General features: G+C 44.5%; 1 protein-coding gene across 1 annotated transcript in view; it reads left to right on the forward strand.

Moving 5' to 3' along the window:
- Positions 1-472: 472 nt before the first annotated feature.
- FAM160A2 (family with sequence similarity 160 member A2) overlaps positions 473-21,221 on the forward strand; it is a 24,224-nt gene continuing 3,475 nt past the window's right edge. Inside the window, exons 1-10 of the mRNA XM_006770076.2 lie at positions 473-575; positions 9,878-10,207; positions 10,340-10,978; positions 11,321-11,479; positions 11,667-11,753; positions 12,280-12,447; positions 16,326-16,405; positions 16,590-16,795; positions 17,171-17,950; positions 21,155-21,213. Of these exons, the coding sequence (XP_006770139.1) occupies positions 10,070-10,207; positions 10,340-10,978; positions 11,321-11,479; positions 11,667-11,753; positions 12,280-12,447; positions 16,326-16,405; positions 16,590-16,795; positions 17,171-17,950; positions 21,155-21,213 (2,316 nt within the window). The 5' untranslated portion in view covers positions 473-575; positions 9,878-10,069. The remainder of the gene's footprint in view (positions 576-9,877; positions 10,208-10,339; positions 10,979-11,320; positions 11,480-11,666; positions 11,754-12,279; positions 12,448-16,325; positions 16,406-16,589; positions 16,796-17,170; positions 17,951-21,154; positions 21,214-21,221) is intronic.

Consider the following 21,221-nt stretch of genomic DNA (forward strand, 5'->3'; position numbering starts at 1 on the left):
CGCCCACTCTTCCACTCCAAGCACCGCCCAGGACCCGGGGTTCAATCCCTTCCGTGCTCGTCTCTTACAGCCCATCTCTCTCCTAACCCCCCGCTCTCAGGTCTTTTCCGGGCTCTTAAAGTCAGTCCCGCCTTCGGTCCAGCGGATCGACCTTCCCCCGCACCCTCCAGGCTCCGCCCCTCGCCCGTGGGCCTCCGCCTCCCCAGAGGTCTTCCCCAGTGACATGCCGGAGTCCTCCCGAGGGGCGGGCTGTACAGTATGAAGGGGCGGGACCGGGGGGAAGAGGCGGTACTCCTCGCTCGGAAGGCCTTGGTGGCCCCGCCCCGGCGCTCGGCCGTTGCCGGGAAACGGGCAGCGACGCTCTGGCTCAGGCCCGGTCTAGCCAATGAGCTGGCGCGCCACTGCCCAGTCGTGCGTCTCTGGGCGGTTACGTGTGGTGCGCGGGGGCGCGGATTGCGTGGGGCGCGGGGCGGGGCGCGGCTGGTGCGCCTCCGGAGCGATGGCGGCGGCCTGAACTCACCTAGCGGTTCCACGGCGGCCGGGCCTGGTCAAGGTCCGGGTTCCGTGCGTGAACGGTAAGTGGGGGTGGGAGGGCTCGGAGAGCGCGCGAGGGGACGAGGCACTGGCCATCCCGGCCCCGGGTTTGGTGACTGTAGGGGTGGTGAAGGGACAGGGCGAGGGCTGGCGTGTGGCGAGCGGCCGGGTGTGAGTGTCTCAGGTGGGGGAGCCGGGTTAGTGGGCTGGCAGTGATTTGGGGAGGGAGCTGAGGGCGGGGCACGGGAGGAAGGGCTGAGGGTTGTGCGGTTTGGATAAAGGTGGGAGCTTGGTTCCCAGGCTGCTGCAGTGGACTGTCCTGGTCAGAGAGAGCGGTAGTTCCAGCCTGAGTAGGACAGCTGAGGTCTAAGTGCTGTGCACCTGGCACTTCTGCTCCCGTGGGCCCTACACATTTCGGAGGGAAAAAAAAAAAGAAAGGCATCATGGGTTGATAGTAGCTATGAAATCGTTTGTTTTTTTAATTTAATTTTTGCGGAGGAAAAAAAAAAAAAAAAGAAAGGCATCATGGGTTGATAGTAGCTATGAAATCGTTTGTTTTTTTAATTTAATTTAATTTTTTTAGTCTTAGTCTTCAACAGAGTAATCACTGGGACCCGTCCCCTCCGGTTCCTCCTTGGGACTGCAAACTTGAAGATGGTCCCTCTCATGGAATTCTTTGGGGCTGTTTTTGCCGAGATTTTCTTTCCACCTGCTTCTGGACCGTAAACCTTACTCCTGCGCTGCTCCTCATCTGTGCTGAGCAATGGGGCTTTGGCGGTTGTCATATAGACTGGATTAACCAAGTTTGGTCACTGATTCTACGGTTCATGGGAATCACATGGTTTGTTGCATAGGGCACTATATTTAGGCTCCCAATCAGGAAGCCTTTGCTCTCATATTCTTACAGGTAAATGAAAACAAAAACTGTTGAGGTAAATTTTAGGTACAGTAGACTGCTCATATTTAAAATGTACATGTGTGATGCATTTTGACATGTTTACATCTGTGAAATCATCACCACTTCCAAGATATTGAACATTTCTTCTACTCCCCCCCCCCCCCCCCAATTTTCTTCTGTACCTTTGCAATTTGTTCTTTCCTCCGCGACTGGATATTGGTTTCACTTTATTAGCATTTTACAGGTTTCCTATCTCCCTGCACATGAAAAATTTGAAAGTTCTGGAAAACTGGGTTGGCACTCAGTGATAATAGCCACTTTCACACCAATAAATTTCCCTCTGTGCTGACGGTCTACCACAAAGGCTAGACACCTTCCCCAACATGAGGAGGAGCGAGGCCTTCCCTGTCTAGACCCTTTTATGAGAATTGGGGGCAGCCCAAGTTCCCATTCTGCCCCAGATCCCAGCATCAGAACCAACTACTGTTCTGTCCCATGGCATGTTTTCATTGCTTCTCTCTGGGGCCAAACAGGTTTTCATGCTGGTGGAACCTTTGGCAACCTGCCCAGACAGTCAGGACGCTGTAGAACCTATATGTATCACAACAGGGTTTAGAGCAGTGATTCCTAAACGTTAGGCTAAGGATTTTGCCAGCCCAAGATAAAGTTTTCATCCATCCAAGGTAGAAGGAGAGAAAGACTACATAGGAAAACAGGAGTTTTTCATAAAGAAATTTTTTTGGAGATAATTATTTCTATTCTTTTGGTGTTAAAGTGCTCTCCCACTAATGAAATAATGGTGATAGTAGATGGTGGGTTTAAAAAAAATGGCCTTATTTGCCAAAATAAAAAGTAATAGCCCTATATTTTAATAAGAAAATTATTTCTACTGGTTAGTGAATTCCAGACATTTAGAGTGTTTTATTATGTTGAGGAAGCATGTCTTTATATAGTAATTCTATATAATTTCTGACATCTGGACCAGTATTATACTTCACATCACAATCTCAAATTTTACTGGATTTACATAGATGACTTGTGAAGTTGGCAAGGGCAGGAATTCTTATTTTATAGATGAGGAATCAAATTAGGAAGCCAGAGGTCACCTACTGATACAGTGTCAAAGCTGAACCCAAATTTGGTCTTCTGAGAGTAAGAGTGACTTGGAGAGAGAAAGTTTGTAATAGAGAGTGAAGGTGATGTGGACTAAAAGACATGGCATATAGGAAGGGTTGTGATGACATGGAGGACATTATACCTGCAGAAAGCATTTTTTAAAATGATTTGCAGTTGTTCTAGTTTGAGGGTGACAGGGATGAGGGTTCTGCTTAAGTTTTTGCAATGACATAGGAACAGGTATACATAATACCTGGATCACATTATGATAGTGATAGGATGAGTCAAGTCACGTGTCAGAGGGTTCTTTGGGACTGTCCAAGTTCTTGATTATTTTGGAGAAAGCACTGGGTTTGGTAAGCTTATTGTTTGCTATACGAACTCTGTTGAATAGTAATACATTAAGTATAATGGATTTTGTCTTATGACATACAGCTCAGTGGTAGATCTGGGAAGTTGGAACATAGATGAGGATGAGAATGTAGAGATAGAAACATGTGTGTAACCATTTATTTCACATCTGCTAGTGTCAGGCATTCTTCCAAGTGCTGGGAGAACAAATTCATTCATTCATATATTCATTTATTCATTCAGCAAATACTTCTTTAGCATATAGTCTGCCTGTGTGATGCTCACATTTTATTAGATCATAAGATAAAGAAGACATAGTCCTCTGAGGTCTTTTTTATGCCACGCAGGCGTGATGACCTCAAGGAATTCTCAATCTGATTGGGAAAGTTAGACACATGAAAAAATAATTTCAATTTAGAGAGAGAATATGAAATAAAAAATACATCATGAGGTGATTACTTCTCTGTATGTAGTCTCAGTGTCTCCCTATATTCCAATTATATATACTAGTATTCAGTGATCTATGTATCTCCAAAGGTATCTCAGATTCAACATGTCCAAAACAGAAATTGTCTTTGCTCTGAAAGCATGCTTTTGCACTGTAGGCCCCATCTCAATCCAGACTTCGGTGTCATCTTCCATTATTTCTGCTCCTTCAGTCCTTGCATTTAATCAGTCACTAAAACCTTAATACATTATATTCTCTGTTATTTCTTTTATCTTCATTTCCACTGCTATAACTTCACTGTTAAAAGCTTTAGTTTACTTCCTCCTCTCTCCCATCCGGACTTTTTACCAACAATCTCCTGCCTTCAAACTTGATTTTTTCTAGTCTGTCCCTAGAATGATCTTTCTAAAAATAAAAATTTGATCATGGAACTCCTCAGCTTAAAAACTTTTGGCTCTTTGTGTTCTGCAGGACAACATCCAAATTCTTTAATATGCATCATTTGGCCTGAACTCACCTCTCGGGCCTCATCTCCTGCCACTCCCTACTCTGTGTTCTAGCTTGAATAAATTGTTCACAGTTCCTTAACACATTTGTTACTTTTTTGAGCCTTGAAATCTTTGTAATAGCTGCTTCCTCTACTAGAAATGCTTTTTCTTCTCTACTCAGTGAACTTTCCTCATTTTTAAGATCTAGTTCAGCCTCACTTCTTTTATGACACCTTCTTTGGCACACATACCCAGCAGGGGTAGAGATAACCATGTGAGACATGGGGATTCACTGTTATAAATGGAAGTTAAGATGTGATTCATGTTGTGAGTTATAAGTGCTTTGCTGGAGTCAGATGAGAGGATTCCCTGTGAGAAGCAGAGGTCCTGGGGAGAGGTAAAGTAGTAAGGACCATATACTGATAGCTCATTTATTTTACACACATAGGCAGAGGGATAGACAAGATACGTAAGCTGAGCTCTAGGTTGGTAGGCTTCTTTGGAGTAGATCTCCCCCATTCTCCCTATCCCCTTATTCCTAGTAGGTCTTTATCCGGCCCTTTTTCACTCTTTAGGATAACAGGCCACCCATACCTCTTATGTCAGCATCAGTCATCTTGCCTAGAAAGAGCCACTGCGGGAGGAGGAGCCTTGGGATTTTATTGACCTTCTGTCATTCTGGTCCCTTTCTGCCTGCTGTACATGTTGGCAGGTGTATCCCTGCCCCCAGCTCCTTTTTCCTCTTTGCCTCTCCCAGGGCAAAGGTTCATAAGTGAGGCCGAGCCACTTCCTGCCCTGTGCTTGCTGTTCTGTGGTTGGTGAACACTTGCTGAGTGTTTTGGGCCCTAAGAAGAGTGCCTGACTATTTGTGGGTCTGAAAGATCATTGCCTTCTTCCCCTTTTTTCTTTGTGGCTGGAACCTGAAGGTAAATCTGCAATAGAGTGGTGATTCCACAGTCTTCTTTGTCTTATTCTGAACTTTACAGGGTTAACAGGGAGTGAGGAAGTCTAACCAGGTGATAAGGGACATCAGGCTATGATTTCTTGTGTTTCTGCAGTATATGAAACAGGGCCCAGGTTAAGTGTTGGCTTTTAGGTTCTGGGACACTGATTCCAGCCTGGCTCTTGTCCTTGAGGTCTTTCTTTGTAAAGAGATGGGGTGGGGCTGAGGAAAGGTACAGGAGGCCAGTCCCCCTGGGCCTGTAAGCAGTGCCCTTTGTTAGTTAAGCAGTGGAGCAGAAGTGGGCACCCCAAGTATATTGCAAAGTAGGTTTGTTAATTTTTGGAATTGAGTTCTAGAAGCTGGAGGCAGTTTAGTTTGGAACATGTTACTGCCTTACTTTACCAAGACTGGATGCTTTGCCTTTCTTCAGCTCCGTAGGGTATGTGTGAGGTGGTGAGAATGGATATTCCCGCACAGGTTAGGTCTTTCAGTCGGAGATGAGGGCACCTGGGTGAGACAGAATCAGGAGCAGGAAGTGGGGAAAGATAAATGTCTTTTACAGAGCACCTGCTTTGTGCTTGGAGTGCTACATAGGTTATCTTATTTAATTCCTAAAACAGTCACTATTTATTTCATGAGAAACTTATAGATGAAAAAACTGAGGCTCCAACGTGTGAAGTGATTATTTAAGGTCACATAGCTGGAAAATGTGGACTGAGATTCAAGCCTTTGCTTGAGGGACTCCAGAACTCATGCTTTACCTACTTCTTTTTGTTTCTCTTTCTTGAGCTTAGGGCCTCTATTTGTTTTCAGTCCTCAAATGAGATGTGACTGAGAAAGCAGTCTGGAAACTAATACTCTTGTCTCAGTCAGGATCTTTTTAGATAGCAGATAACACAAATTAGGTTTGGAAAAAATTAATAAAGGGATGATATTTATGGAGATAGGGGCAGTTTAAGGAATTCAGCAGAGATGATACAGCATCTCAGGGCTAATAACAGTGAGAGGGCTAGTAAGGCTAGTAACAGGGGACTTGTAAAAAGATTCTCAGCTATAGTCTTTGCCTTCTCCAACCCATGCCTACTTGGGACGGTAAGTTTTTGGGAAGATGGGTAAGTCCTTTTCTGGTATATTCATGCTGCTGCTGGTTACTAGTTTGAATGACTGTGTTTGATGGTTTATAGAAAACCACGTGTGAAAGGCTGAGCATCCATTCTGTGTCTCTACTACCTTCTCACCCCTTCTCTTCTCCCTCACCCCCACTCTCTTGAGTGCGTGACGGAGAAAAGTTTGGGTGGAGGAGGTAGTGGTAGATATTAGCTTCTCTGTTTCAGAGTTTGGATTTACCTAAAGTAGCACCCATTCTTTATTACTGTTGATCTTTTTTAGAGAAAGTAGTATACCTCTTTTTCTCAGACTAATCCTATACTTTATTTTTTGTTCAGTTATTCTTATCTTATTTACTTTCTTTATAACCTGTTACTTTCTTCAGATTTCTTTTCCTCATTTGATAAATATCTTTGAGGCTCTCCATCCAAAACCAAACCAAACCAAACCAAACCAAACCAAACCAAACCAAACCAAACCAAACAATAATAACTCTCCTTGACTCCCCGCCTTCCCTCCCAGCTTCTTTAAACTATTGCCCTATTTTCATCCTTCCTAGTATTACTAAATTTCCTGAAATTGCATCTTACTCATCTTTAGCTCCTAGTCATTCTTTAACCATTTACTTTCCTAAGTTTATCTAAAATACGATTGCTAAAACCAACTGACCATTTTCAATCTTCATTCTACTTAATCTCTCTGTAGACTATACCTTATGGTAAAAACACCACTTCCTTGAAACATTTTTTTTAACCCTTGATTTCTAGATTACCACTATTTCTTGGATTTCTCCTTCCATTTCTGGTTACCTTCACAGTTTTTTTTTTTAAAGAATCCTCCTCCTTTACTTTCCTAAATGAGTACAATTTTGACATACCTATAGGATATCTATCATGTCCATAAATACTTCTCATCTCCATAAATCCTGGACATGATAGATATCCTATAGGTATGTCAAAATTGTACTGATTCTCTTTTTTAAAACACAATTCCCTTTGTTATACTAGTATACTCCTAGTTTGTTAATGGCATTATCTTTTACTGAGTCTCCTATACTTCATATTAAGATCTTCTTTTATCTTCCATTTGTTTGCCATGTCATGTTGCTTTTATTTCATGAATAAGTTAAAGCCAGAGGCAGATTTTCTGCATATGCATTTTAGTCTTGCACTTACTAGCTGGCTCGCTTTGACAATTTATTTAACCTTTCTAGGCTTTGATTTCACCATGTCTAAAATGGAGATAATAGTACACCTAGGTTTAAATGAGGTACTACATGTAGTGCTTAGAATAGAGCCTGACTCAAAGTAAGTACTCAGTATATGTTAGCTGTTATAATTATTTTTAATTCATCATTCAGTTCCACAAGCATCTTTGAATGCCAGGCACTATGTTGCCATTGATTTCAGGGAAGAATGAATGATGTGGTCACTTTCATTAAGGAGCTTGTTATTAATGGCAGATATAGTATAGGTATAAATTCAGTGTATGACATGCTAAGATAGAGGTGAACCTCAGATTTACCTTTTCTTTTCTAATCTTGAACTTACCCATGTTAGTTCATTCCATTTCTTTTTCTTTAACCAGTTAACTGCCATGTGTCCCAAATGGAAACCATACCTACACGCCACGATATTTTGAATTTAAGTAAAAAAATCAGTTTGCAGTGAATGTTATAAAAGTAAATACATTACTCATAATTCTTGAATATTTTCAGCTGAAAATTCTCACGAAAATGATTTTAAAGTTGGTCAGGGCTGACACTTAGGGAAAACATTTTCTTTTTTATAGATGTTAATGGCGTGTGGGGAAGGCCTGCTTGCTTCTACAGACGCTAATGACATACAATGGGTTAAAACAGACTGTTGAAACAGATTCTTATAAATTGTCCACTCCCATCTGTCTCTCTGCTCCACCTTATATTGCTATCTGGCATATTTTTAAAGGCAAATTTGATCTTGTAATTTCCTTGTTTAAAAACCTCCTTTGTTTCTGGGGTATCCATAGATAAAAACCCAAACTCCTTAATATGATATTCAGTGATATTTATAACCTTCACCCATAGTTACCCTTCAACTCAATATTGTATCTCTCTTCTCTAGATAATCTGTAAGCCACACCAAACTTGCAACTGTTCCTCAAATTCGTTATGCTCTTTTATAGTGCCATATTTTTTTACATACTGTTTTTAATATGAAGAAGGCCTTTCTTTCCTTCTGCTCTCTTTGTGGCCAGTATCTGTTGTTAAAAGATTTAAGTTAGATAACACCTTTCTGAAATATTATAACCTCCTGGGCAGAATTAGTTGCTTCCCTTTATGCCCTCCCACCCTCCCCCCCTCGGCACTTTTGTAAATCCCTCTGTTCATAATTTTTACTGGCGTTTTTGTTTATGCTCCCCCAGCAGTTTTTATCCATTTTTGTATTTCCAGTGCTTATGCAGCACAGTGCCCAGTACTTTATCAGTGTGGATGTATACTGAGTTAATCTTGTTTGCTATTTAGGATTGGTCCCACCTGTTATACACACTGTCTCCGGTTCTATAGAAGGCTTCCTTAAGCATAGTTGCTACATTCCTTTATATGTGAGCTGGTAATGGTGAGAGAATATCTGGCTTGAAGAGGATGGCAATGTGGGGCTGTTGCCAGGTCTCTGGGTTTCTTCAGCCCTTGTTGAGTATAAAGAGGAAGGGCAACTGAACCACACCTTTCCTCTGAAGTTTTTACTTTCTTGAGAGACAATACTGCTCAGGGAGGTGGTAGGTGTGATGGAGAAGGAACTGTGAGCCAACAACTATTTTGTTACTTTTCCCCTTTCTTTAGTGAAGGTGTCATGTCATATCCCCAAGAGTGAGTGTTGAATGTATCTGACAAGAGTGGGGAATATGTGTGTATATGGGAGTGTGTCCCTGTGTTCCTTGGTAGAGTTAAAATTGTTGTGCTCTTTCAGTTGGCTCTGCATTTCCACCTTTTAAGAGTATTCAGACATTAAGGGTCTATTTGTCCACTCCCTACTGGGTAGGCTTCTAGGGAGGGAACTGTGATAGGCAGAACAAGTTTATTCCTCAACAGTATCAGAGAGTTGTAGTCAGATCAGGACCGGATTTCTTGATTGTTCATTTGTTCACTCATTCATTTATTACTTCATTCACTTAAGCATTCATACATTTAACAAATATTGAGTCTTCAGGCACTGAGGATACAACTTTAAATAAAACAGATAAACTATGCCCTCTATGAACTTACATTCTAGTGGGATGATAGATAAATAATTTCAGGTAGTGAAAACTGCTAAGAAGAAAGTAAGATCAGGAAGCTAGAGAGTGAAGGTGGGAAGATGTGCTATTTAGATAGAATTGTTGAATGAGGCCTCTCTTAGGAGATGGCATTTGTAAAGAACTGAGTAACGTGAAGATTAGGAGAAGAGCACATCAGGCAGAGGGAATGGGAAAGTATTCACAAAGGCCTGTATGAGTAAAGTATGAGTGAGGAGGAGAATGGTAGGAGGTTGCACAGATTAGATTATATAGGGCCCTAATAGGCCAAGGTAAGGAAATTGGATAGTTACTAGGAGAGAGATAATTTAGGTTTTAAAAATATCACTCTGCTTGTTGTGTGTAGAATAGACTCCCAGGGATAAGACTGGAAGTATTGCCAGATTGGAAGCTGTTGCAATAGTGAGATGTGTTTTGAGGATAGAGATGATAGGGTTTGCTGATGAACTGGATATTAGAAGTAAGAGAAAGAAATGAGGATGATATCCAGGATTTTGGCTTGATCATGTAGGTGAAAATGTTGCTATTTATTGAGATAGGGAAGGCTGGGGGAATAATAGGTTTAGTAGAAATGAGTTTTATTTTAGACTTGTTGAGTTTAAGATGCTGATTATGTGTGTGTGTAATTTTCAGTGGCGTGGTGGCTCTGAGTTCTTCCTGCTGGGTAGGAGAGAATGGCAAACTTCGTTGATCTCTTCCATTCTCTCTTTTTGAATTAGATTTGCAAGTCTGGACTGGTCAGCAACCTCTGGGCTTGTCACTCAGAGCCTGGTATATCTTCTGGCTCCATGGCCAGCTACTGGCTCCTATAGACCAGATGAAGCTGACTGGAAACACAAGTGGAGAAAGCCTCCAGCTGGCAAATTCTCAGAGTGTGGTCCTCTGGCCGCTGGCCCTGCCCAGCTGGCCTCATGGAGAGGATGAACTGGCTGAGCAGACTGGCCTCCCGGGGCCCTGGGCACCGTGTACCTCAAGGGGCCAGTCTGCAGACCCCTGTCGTGGCTGACCCTGAGACCTGCCTTATGGTCTTCAAGAATCACTGGTCCCAGGTAGGAGAATATATGCCAAAGGGTCTTGTCTACTGGCTTCCTGAGTCCTCCTAACTTTCTTTGTTCTCTCAGTGTGTCATTTAGTCACCTTATCATCTTAGATTCCCTCTATCTTCTGTCCTGTGTCCCCAGGTGGTGCGAATCCTGGAGCGACAAGGCCCTCGGGTAGCTCCTGGGGGTGCAGATGATCTCAGTGCTGTGCGCAACCATACTTACCAGATGTTGACGCTGCTGGCAGAGGATCATGCAGTCCCTTCAGCCCCCAATGCCCCTGGGCCCCTGCTGGAGTTTGCTCTGCGCGAGGATCTGCTAACCCGTGTGTTGGCATGGCAGCTTCAATGGGATGAGCTTGGGGATGGGGTTGAGGAACGGCGGGCTGAGCAACTGAAATTATTTGAGATGCTGGTGAGCGAAGCTCGTCAGCCACTCTTGCGGCATGGTCCAGTTCGTGAGGCTCTGCTGACCTTGCTGGATGCCTGTGGCCGCCCCGTGCCCAGTAGCCCAGCACTGGATGATGGCCTGGTGCTACTTCTCAGCCAGCTGTGTGTGTGTCTGGCCCGGGAGCCTTCATTGCTTGAGTTCTTCCTGCAGCCACCTCCTGAGCCTGGAGCTGCTCCACGTCTTCTCCTCTTTTCTCGCCTTGTTCCCTTCGTCCATCGAGAGGGCACCCTGGGCCAGCAGGCCCGAGATGCCCTACTCCTGCTTATGGCTCTGTCAGCTGGGAGCCCCACCGTGGGCCGCTACATCGCAGATCACTCTTACTTCTGCCCGGTCAGCACCTCCTGGGATGGGGGGCAGGATATGGTGTGTGGCACTGGATAGGAGATGCAGAGGGTTTGTGTGTCAGGGCTCTCAGGAAGTAGACCCTGGTTTTGAAAGGAATGCCTGGAATTGGGTGGGGATGAAACCATGGCTCAGGGGCATAGGGCAGGAACTAAGGCTCTACATGGGCCCGTGTTCCCAGGCTGTCTTGGAATGTTGGGTAATTAAATACCTGCTCTGGTCACAGACCTTCCCTTTACTCTAATCAAAACTCTGGGTTAATAGCTGCCCTGTTCCCCTTTCTTATATTGTGTGAACCTTTGGTAACCTATCCTTGGGGATGGCCCCCAGGTCCTGGCCACAGGGCTGAGTGCCCTGTACTCTTCATTGCCCCGAAAGATTGAAGTTCCAGGGGATGACTGGCACTGTCTGCGACGGGAGGACTGGCTGGGAGTGCCAGCCCTTGCACTCTTCATGAGTTCCCTAGAGTTCTGCAATGCAGTCATTCAGGTGGGACTGGGATTCTCAGCAGGTCTGGCGCTTGGGCATTCTGGGGTGATGGAGTGGGAGGGGGTGCATTCCCTGGAGTTCTGCTGTTCTGTTATCTTGAAGGTAGGGTTCCTACTGTACCATTCTATTCCCTTTCAGACAGTGGCTCCCCTCACAATCCTCCTTCCTCTTTCTCATACCCCTGTAGGTGGCTCACCCTTTGGTGCAGAAGCAGCTGGTTGATTATATCCATAATGGGTTCCTGGTACCTGTCATGGGCCCTGCCCTGCACAAGGTGAGAGTCATGGGTAGCAAGACAGAGTAGGGGATTAGGCTGATAATGGCAACTTCACCGCCAGGACGAATGTGGGAAACAATGGTCTAGGTCAGGGGTGGGCAAACTTTTTGACTCGAGGGCCACAATGGGTTCTTAAACTGGACCAAAGGGCCGGAACAAAACCATGGATGGAGTGTTTGTGTGAACTAATATAAATTCAAAGTAAACATCGTTACATAAAAGGGTACGGTCTTTTTTTTTTTTTTAGTTTTATTCATTTCAAACGGGCTGGATCCAGCCCCCGGGCCATAGTTTGCCCCCGGCTGCTCTAGTGTGTTATTTAAGGCTGCTGTTTCCTTGCTTATTTTCTGTCTGGCAAATGTATTGATATCAATGAGGTGTGAAAATCCTCTAGTATTACTGTATTATTGTCTCATCCCCTTTTCCCTGTCTGCTCCTCGTTCCTCCTTAAAACTTGGGAAATGACTCCAGTATATGTGCAGGGAAGCCCTAAATTTCCAAACTTTCCCTTCCCTTCATCCAGACCTCTGTGGAGGAGATGATCGCCAGTACCGCCTATCTGGAACTTTTCCTACGGAGTATTTCAGAGCCTGCCTTGCTCCGTACCTTCCTGCGATTCCTGCTATTACACCGGCATGACACCCACACCATCCTTGACACCCTCGTTGCCCGTATTGGCAGCAACTCCCGGGTATGGCCCCTACCTCTGTCCTGGCTTACTTACTTGGGTGAGCCATCTTCTCTCTCTGACCTTTGTTCTGGGAGGGTGTCACTGCCCTTCTTTGGCCTTTGTCTCCAGTAATCACTTTAAAATTGACAGCATTTACTTTCTACTATTTAACTTTTAACCATTTTGGTACAGGTTTTAATATGCCTCCCTGCTTTTGTAATTTATGACTCTAGAACACAGTTTCCTTCTCTGGATGACTTTGGGTGCTCATCATGGCTTTAGGTTTTTCCATTGTACTACACTTGTGATGTATCATTGACATGATACATCTTTGACATGAAATAATCATGTAGTGTTCTGTGGCCTGTTTTGGGTAACTTAAGATTGCTTTTTCAGGTTTTGTGTCTGCTTTGATAGCTGGCCCAGCTGCTACTGGCATGCTTATCTTTTTCCCCCTTTGGATTTGCTGCATTTGAGCTGCTATAACTTGGGGTACACACCCATCTATCTACTTACATTACTTCCTCTTGAACATGATTGTTCACTATGTGCCATACTGTCCTCTGGTACTGAGTATATAATGATATATTAGGTAGACATGGATGCTGACTTCGTGGTGCTTCCTGTATAGAGGAGATAGATAAGCAAACAAACACATTACTGAAATAATTGAAATTGTAGTCATTGTAATGAAAAAGCAAACAGGGTGCTTATAAAATAAAATGGTGGTAAAAAAAAAAAGCCACACAAAAAAACCTCTTTGAGGACGTGAGGTTGAGCTAAGACTTAAAGGTCCTGAGAGAGGTAGCTTATTGAAGAGCAAATGGAAGAATAGTCTAGGCCAGCGGTTCTCAACCTGTGGCTCGCGACCCCTTTGGGGGTTGATCGAACCTTTCACAGGGGTCGCCTATGGCTATCGGAAAATACATATATAATTACATATTGTTTTTGTGATTACTCACTGTGCTTTAATTATGTTCAGTTTGTAACAATGAAATTGGGGATCACCACAACATCAGGAACTGTATTAAAGGGTCATGGCATTAAGAAGGTTGAGAACCACTGGTCTAGGCAGAGGGAGCAACATGCAAAGGACAACAAATGGGGAAGAGCTTAATGTATTTGAGGAAATGAAAGACCAGTGTGACTGGAGGTGTAGTGAGCAAGGGAAAGAAGGTAATGAGATGAAAGTAGAGAAGTAGGCAGGGTTCAGACCATGATAAGAAGTTTGTATTTTATATACATTTAACCAATAGAAATGTATATAAAACAGGAGCAAAGTAAGTCTTTCTGGGAGAGTAAAGCATTAGTTTAACCATGGACTTCATGGCATTTATTTTAGCTCTGCAGTCATTTTGGTTTCCTTTAATTACAAATAATTGGAGTTCCCTTGTGTTTAAAACAGAAGTTCTTGGATCATGAAAGGTTCTAGAGAACTGTTCTAGATAATTGACATACTTGGTAGTAGGGTTCCAGGTACGTGAGGTTCCCATATAGATACGTTTTGTATAGGTGAGGTTTTTGAATAGCTAAGTTAGAGTATATGTGAGATATTTGAATCTCATTCTGATCAGACCAGTGTTTTGAATCAAGTATACACTTCCAAATTTGAAAATAACTACAACAGGTTCTAAGCTCTGCCTTAGATGTCTCGGGTTATAATCTTTGGGAGTAGACGTACAATGTGTATTTTTAAAACTGTTTCAAAAAGTAATTATGATAGATGTCATGGTTAAGAATTATTGGTATAAACCAAGAGAATAGATGTCAAAACTTTAATTTTACAAAGATATAAAAAATTTTATTTCTCACTACGCTTATGTTGACCTCAGGGAATATCCTGTTTATGTTTTGGGACTGTTGATTTCCTTCTTTAGGTCATTTTCTTCTTCTTCTGTGCTGGCTTCTACCCATCTTGCTTTTGTCTAATCTTAACTTCTTTGATTCTCCCTCATTGTCTTTAGCATATGTTTCTATTAGTCTCACATTTGGTCCCCTGTCCTCAGGAACCTTGATTCCTGGTTCTTGGATGAACCAGATCTCTTCTGATTTCAGGATGCCTGTGTTGATCATGCAGATCTTTCCTTTCTGTTGTTTGGCCTTTTAAAGCTTGATTCTGTTGGCTGGACTTCATAACTTCTGTGGCCTCATTTGTGGCTTAAAGTAAATCATGCTCACTAGCCAGCCTGTCTGCCTATTTGTATTAGTTTTCTATTGCTGTAATAACAAATTACCACAAGCATAGTGACTTAAAACAACATAAATTTATTATAGTACAGTTCTGTAGGTCATATGTTTGCCACAATCTCTCCAGGCTAAGGTCAGTGTTGCGGGTGCTGCATTCCTTTCTGGAGGCTCTAGAAGATTCTTGCTCATTTGGCTTTTTGGTAGAATTTCTTTGATTGTAGTTATGACTGAGATCTGTTTTCTTGCTGGCTGTCAGCTGAGGGCCATTTCCACCTAGAGGCCCACCAGTTCTTGGCTTAGGGCCCTTTTCTTCCATCTTCAAAATCATCCATGGTGGATTGAGTCCCTCTCATGTTTCAAATCCGCCCCCCCTCTTTTTTTGATCCTAGCAGGAAAAGGTTCTTTGCTTACTCCTGTGATTTGATTGGGCCACGTTGATAAGCCAGGATTATCTTCCCCTGTCAAATTCTGTTACCCTTAATCATATCTGCAAAGTCCCTTCTGCCATGTAAGGCAAAATGTCTGCAGGTTCTGGAGATTAGGACCTTTCAGTGAGTCCGAATGCTTTATTGCCAGTTAAAATTGTCATTTAGACAACCATGCTGTCCAAAATGTGAACTGCTATCTCATCTCTTTCCCACTGTGGCTGTCTTTTAATTCTTATTTAGTAAATGATGAGCACCTAGACTATGCATGTAATGCCCTAGACTGAGACCCAATAGTTGTCTTTAGGGAGCTCAAGGTCTGACATACTTGCCATAAGGGAAGTTTATACAAAATGCTGTGGGGATTCAGAATGAGGGAGACTTTACGGGTGTCTGTTCTCTTCCCTTTCTTTTCTAAAACAAAAGCTTTCCCCTATTCTGGACCCACCTATTTTTTCCTTTTCCTGTCAGCTGCCCTTGAGCTTTTCTTTAGCCTACTGTCTGAGAGATAACACTGGTGTTGGAGAGGTGACTCACCGCCTGTTCGCCACCTGTTCACAGCCCCGCCCATATCCCAGCTGGTATTTTTCCAGGTTCCCTCTGTTTTCCTATTGGTAGGCATTCAGTTACTGTGCTGCTACAGTCTCTGCTGACAGGTATTCACCTAGTTATCATGTTGCTATTGTATCTTGTTACTTATTCAGTTTTAGTATTTCCTAGGGTCTCTTTTCATGGATATTCATTCTATTTAAGTATTGCTGGAATCTGCTGACTGGTGAATATAGCTAGAGTGTTTGCTGATATGTGTATGGTCTATAGCAGTGGTTGGCAAACCTCGCTCGCAAGCCACATGTGGCTCTTTGGCTCCTTCAGTGTGGCTCTTCCACAGTATACCGGCTCTTGCACAAAACACCGACTTCTGCGCATGGGCCACGAAGTTTCAATAGCACTGTATGTGCACGCCCGCATGTGGTATTTTGTGGAAGAGCCACACTGAAGGGGCCAAAGAGCCGCATGTGGCTCGCGAGCCGTGGGTTGCCGACCACAGGTCTATAGAAATACATTGACTTTGACATATGGTTCATTCCTATCTCTTAATAGTGAAGTCTTGCCCACAAACATCATTTTATCATTTATTGAATGACTTTTATATGCTAGGCCCTGTGCACGTTGTTGTTCTACGAGTGGTTGGTTGGGCCAGGGGCTGGGAGGGTTCCCATTTGGTAAACATCATGGAGGGTAGAGAGCTCTTATGGTGACTCCTTCCCTCCTCTCCCACCCCTCCAGCTCTGCATGGTCTCTCTCAGTCTCTTCAGGACCCTACTGAACCTAAGCTGTGAGGATGTCCTGCTGCAGCTGGTTCTCAGGTACCTGTGCGGTCAGGGCTGAGGGATGGCTGATCCTGAATCCTGTGCATTGCTGGGGCAATGGGTTGTATTGGGGTTGCTCATGTGTTTCCTCTTGGAGGCAATTCCATTGGCGTGATGTTTTCCAAAACCCGGTCCTTCTTTCCTGATTTATCCTGTATCCTTTTTCTCTTGTCTTTCCTAGGTATCTTGTCCCATGTAACCATGTGATGCTGAGCCAGAAGCCAGCTGTGCGTGATGTGGATCTGTATGGACGAGCAGCAGACAAGTTTCTCTCCCTAATCCCACGCTGTTGTCGGCACTGTGCCCCCAGCCCACCCCGTCCAGAGCATGCCTCGTGGGCACGAGGTGGGCCTAGCCGAGAGTCAGGGAGAAGGGAGGACATCGCGGGTATGGCCTGGATTCTGGGGGAGCCTAACAAGAAGGGAGGGTTAGGGAGGTGGCCATGAGTGGCATTCTATCTTTGGGGAAGTAAATGAGGAATCTTGCAGGGTGGATCCTTAACTTCACCAAAGAAATTTAGCTTTGGAGTACATTGTTCCTTTCTAGTCCAGTATTCTTTCTGTATCCATTGTTCCTTTGGTGTTGGTGAGATGGAGTAATGGATGAGGAAAGGCTTTATTTGGAGGGTGGAGAGTTAGCTGTCTGAATTGTACCATGTTTCTGCTGCCTCATTACCTTCTCTCTCAGTTACCCTAGATGTCTCATCCTTCTTCCTGGGCCTTTGTCTCTTCGGTCCCTCTTATTTTTTTTTCCCATCTGCAGGCCCTGGAAGCCCAAGTGTTGACTCCTCTTCTGTGGTGACCGTACCCCGGCCCTCTACACCATCTCGTCTGGCTCTCTTCCTGCGACAGCAGAGTTTAGGTGGCTCCGAATCCCCAGCCCCAGCCCCTCGCTCACCAGGGCTTGCTTCATCCCCTGCCTCCAGCCCTGGCCGAAGGCCAAGCCCTGCAGAGGAGCCTGGTGAACTGGAAGACAATTACCTGGAGTATCTGCGTGAGGCGCGCCGTGGTGTGGACCGCTGTGTCCGAGCTTGCCGTACCTGGTCTGCTCCCTATGATGGCGAGCGGCCTCCTCCTGAGCCCAGTCCTGTTGGCTCCCGGACTAAGAAACGCAGCTTACTGCCTGAGGAGGACAAGGACAATGTGGGAGAAGGGGAGGAGGAGGAGCTGGGGAGTGGGAGACTGGCTGGGGGTGCAGGGGAGGGCCCTGGCCACCTGCCTCCTCCTCAGCTCAATGGGATGCCAGGACCATGGCCTGAGGGGGCCAAGAAAGTTCGTCGGGTGCCGCAGGAGGGAGCAGGGGACCTGCCAGAGGGCATCTCTGAGGGCATGGCAGGACTAGAGGGCTTTGGGCAGGAGCTCCGGGATCTGGAGGTGGCTTTGAGTAATGGGGGGGCCAGCTCAGAGCCTCCCCTAGAGCCTCCACTACCTCTTGAGGAGGAGGAGGCCTACGCAAGCTTCACCTGTCCCCCTGAGCCCCCTTGCCCCTTCCTCAACAGCCCTTTGCGGACTCTCAACCCGCTGCCAAGCCAGCCCTTCACTGGTAAGCCACTGAGCCTAAGCCTTCTCCTTTGTGTACTTCGCATGTTTTTGAAGTGTTTGTGCTGGTTTCTGAGGTTTCTTGGCCATGTCATTTCTGTGTACTTGCCTAGTTCATCATCCATTTTGCTTGCGTTCCTTCCAGATTCACATTATGTCATTCCTGTGTCTTTGTGTCTGCGTGTACATCTTCCATGCTTGTGCTGTTTTGAGTATTGACTTATGTCTGAGCCTTGTATGTCTGTCCTATGTGCATGTTCCTCCTCTTCCCACTCTGGCTATTTCCTGGGATTTGTGATTAGGGTATTTCTGTCTGGTGCTTTCTGGTGAATCACAGCAATATATCCGAACCATGTGGAAGACATACCTGCTGTCTTGTGTAGGAGGCACCTATCTGTAAATCATGCTGTCCCCACCAGGTATCTGTCTGGGTCTTAGCTCTCCTGTCAGCTCTTCTGTGGCCCAGGATCTTCTGGTGTTCTTCCCCTACCCAGCCCTGGCCTCCTTTCTCCCAGCCTCTTCTCAGAAGGACTGAATTTCAAGTTTCTCCTATTCCCTGTCCTTGCACCTTGTTGGTTGCCATTACTGTCTAATAAGACTTAAAGATTTATGATTAGTAATAAGGAATGACGCAGATAGTAAAATACCTCTTTAGGGCAGATGATCAAGTGTGGCCCTGAGCTCCTCTGCTGAGTTCTTTTGATCTCTGCAGGATGCCCTTGGAGCTAGACCTGACCTGAGTGGCTAACTCCTCTTTGTTTTTGTTTGAGAGCTGGTTCTATCCAGCCCAGCCCTCAGCTGGTTCTTATTCTTACTCCATACCTGTGTGAGGGGGAAGAAAAATGAACCAAAAACCATCTCTGGGAAGCAGTGTAGTGCTTTGGACTAGACATACCTTGAATTAAGGTCCCATCCATGCCATTGATGCATGTAAATCATTTACTACAATGCTGGGACATTGTGAGAACTCAGCAGGTGGTGGTAGCTTTTCACTACGATTATCATCTTCTGAGTCCATGGCAGATATATACAGATATATATATATATATCCATCCGAGGACATGCTTCATTGATTTTAAAGAGAAAGGAAGGGGGAGGATATAGCGATAGAAACATCGATGAGAGAGAAACATCAATTGACTGCTTCCTGCACGCCCCCTACTGGGGTTGGAGCCCGCAAGTCGGGCATGTGCTCTGACCGGGAATTGAACCAGTGCAGTGACCTCTTGGTTCATGGGTCAGTGCTCAACCACTGAGCCACACTGGTGGGCTGATTTCACTTTTGAAGAGTATTGTCATGGGTCTAGTTTTCTAGAAAGAGGGGGGTGTCGGGGGGGGGGGGTGTGGAGAGAGAGAGGAGAGAAACAGAATCATTGATGTGAGAAACATCGGTTGCTTCTTGTATGTGCTGCGGTGTATATGCCCCCATTAAGATCGAACCCGCAATCTAGGTATGTGCCCTGACTGGGAATTGAACACACGACCTCTCGATCCATGGGATGATGCCTAACCAATAAGCCACACTAGCCAGGGCAAGTGCATGGCAGATACTGGTTGACCAAGGCAACCACCCATTTCTTGTTGTTTGTAGTCTAGTTGTCATGCCTTGATCAGTACCTGTTTTGACTGGGCCTGAGATATATTGCCATCCTGCTTGCACAGCATCAGGGATTCATGATGACGCCCTCTTGCAGGCTTCAGAAACTATATATTTTCAGTTATTTATTTAGTCTTTGCTACTTTCTGCTCAGTACCACTCGAAGGTGGCATGCAGATTTTATCACATTTTTGAAGCATTAATTAAAGCTATACCTCCTTACTTTGTGAACTCACCTGAGCGTTTTGAATTTTCTTTTATAAGAAAGTGCCAGGGCCGAAACCGGTTTGGCTCAGTGGATAAAGCGTCGGCCTGCGGACTGAAGGGTCCCAGGTTCTATTCCGGTCAAGGGCATGTACCTGGGTTGCGGGCACATCCCCAGTAGGAGATGTGCAGGAGGCAGCTAATCGATGTTTCTCTCTCATCGATGTTTCTGACTCTCTCTCTCTCTCTCTCCCCCTTCCTCTCTGTAAAAAATCAATAAAATATATTAAAAAAAAAAGAAAGTGCCAGGAAATGAGAGGAACAGGAGGACAAAGTTATGGGGTATCTTAGGACCCTGTTAAGCTAGAGTTGTTTTGGAGCTAAGGCTAGTTATGTGCATCTGAAGTGGAGAACATTCTAAAATATTTTCCAGGATTCACTGCCTCTTGCCTTTCATTGCTCTCCTGTTTCAGTTCATAGTGCAGTTTTTAGGTACACTTTCTTTTCCCCATAGATCTCTGGTCAGACAGACTGTGATGGTCTGGAGTGCTCAGGCTGGGGCTCTGGCTCATTGAGGCCAGTTCTCCCAGTGGAACGTTCTTAACCCCTTCTGTTACTCTGTCTCCTACCAAAGAGGCTGCCGTGACTTGGTTTTCGCTGGCTCTCAACTCTCAAGCTCTTTTTTTCTACAGATCTTTTCCACCTTCTTGATTCCCAGCTCCTCAAAAGAGCTGATTTCTTCTCTGGTCCTCCAAAGATTTCTCCCCGACTTTAAGTTGACCTATATAGTCACCTTGTTTGCCTTTGTTATACTTCCTTGCTTTCTTTCTGACCCAAGTCTAATGTTATCTTCTGTTTTGTGTGTAACCTGATTTCTTTTGGTTTTACTCACTTTCTCATTCTTTCTTCTGTTGTGCCTCTTGGATGAAGCTTTTAAAAAGACCTGTGAAATGTTATGTAGCTTATAGTTATTATTGAATACTTATAATTTGCTATATTTTAGACTAAATGCTTTATGTTAGTCTCCTTTTCATCCTCTTAATAACCTTATAAGTAGGTATATTTTCTTATTTTACCAAGTAGGAAACTATTCTTGGAGAGTTTTGACTCCTCCAATAACTAGTAAAGGATAAAGCTGAAATTTGAAACCAGCTCTTTCTGACTCCAGAGTCTACAATCTGGCTCTTCAGCTCAAGTGTGTTTAAAGCTAGTATCTGGACTCTTGTGCATCTATGTGGTGTCTGCCATTTTATCTTCTCCAGAATAGGTGGTCACAGGATATTTAAACATACCCAAAGACTGACAGACAAATAATCATCATCTAGTCTGGGGTCTCTTGTTTTGGGGAGGAATGGTTGCTATGTGCATTGTGTTCAGGCCTTGTATCCTTGTGCCCACCTCCCCCAGGCCCCTTCATGGCTGTGCTCTTTGCCAAACTTGAGAACATGCTGCAGAACTCCGTCTATGTCAACTT

This window comes from Myotis davidii, unplaced genomic scaffold, assembly GCF_000327345.1.
Source record: "Myotis davidii unplaced genomic scaffold, ASM32734v1 scaffold484, whole genome shotgun sequence".
Lineage (NCBI taxonomy): Eukaryota > Metazoa > Chordata > Mammalia > Chiroptera > Vespertilionidae > Myotis > Myotis davidii.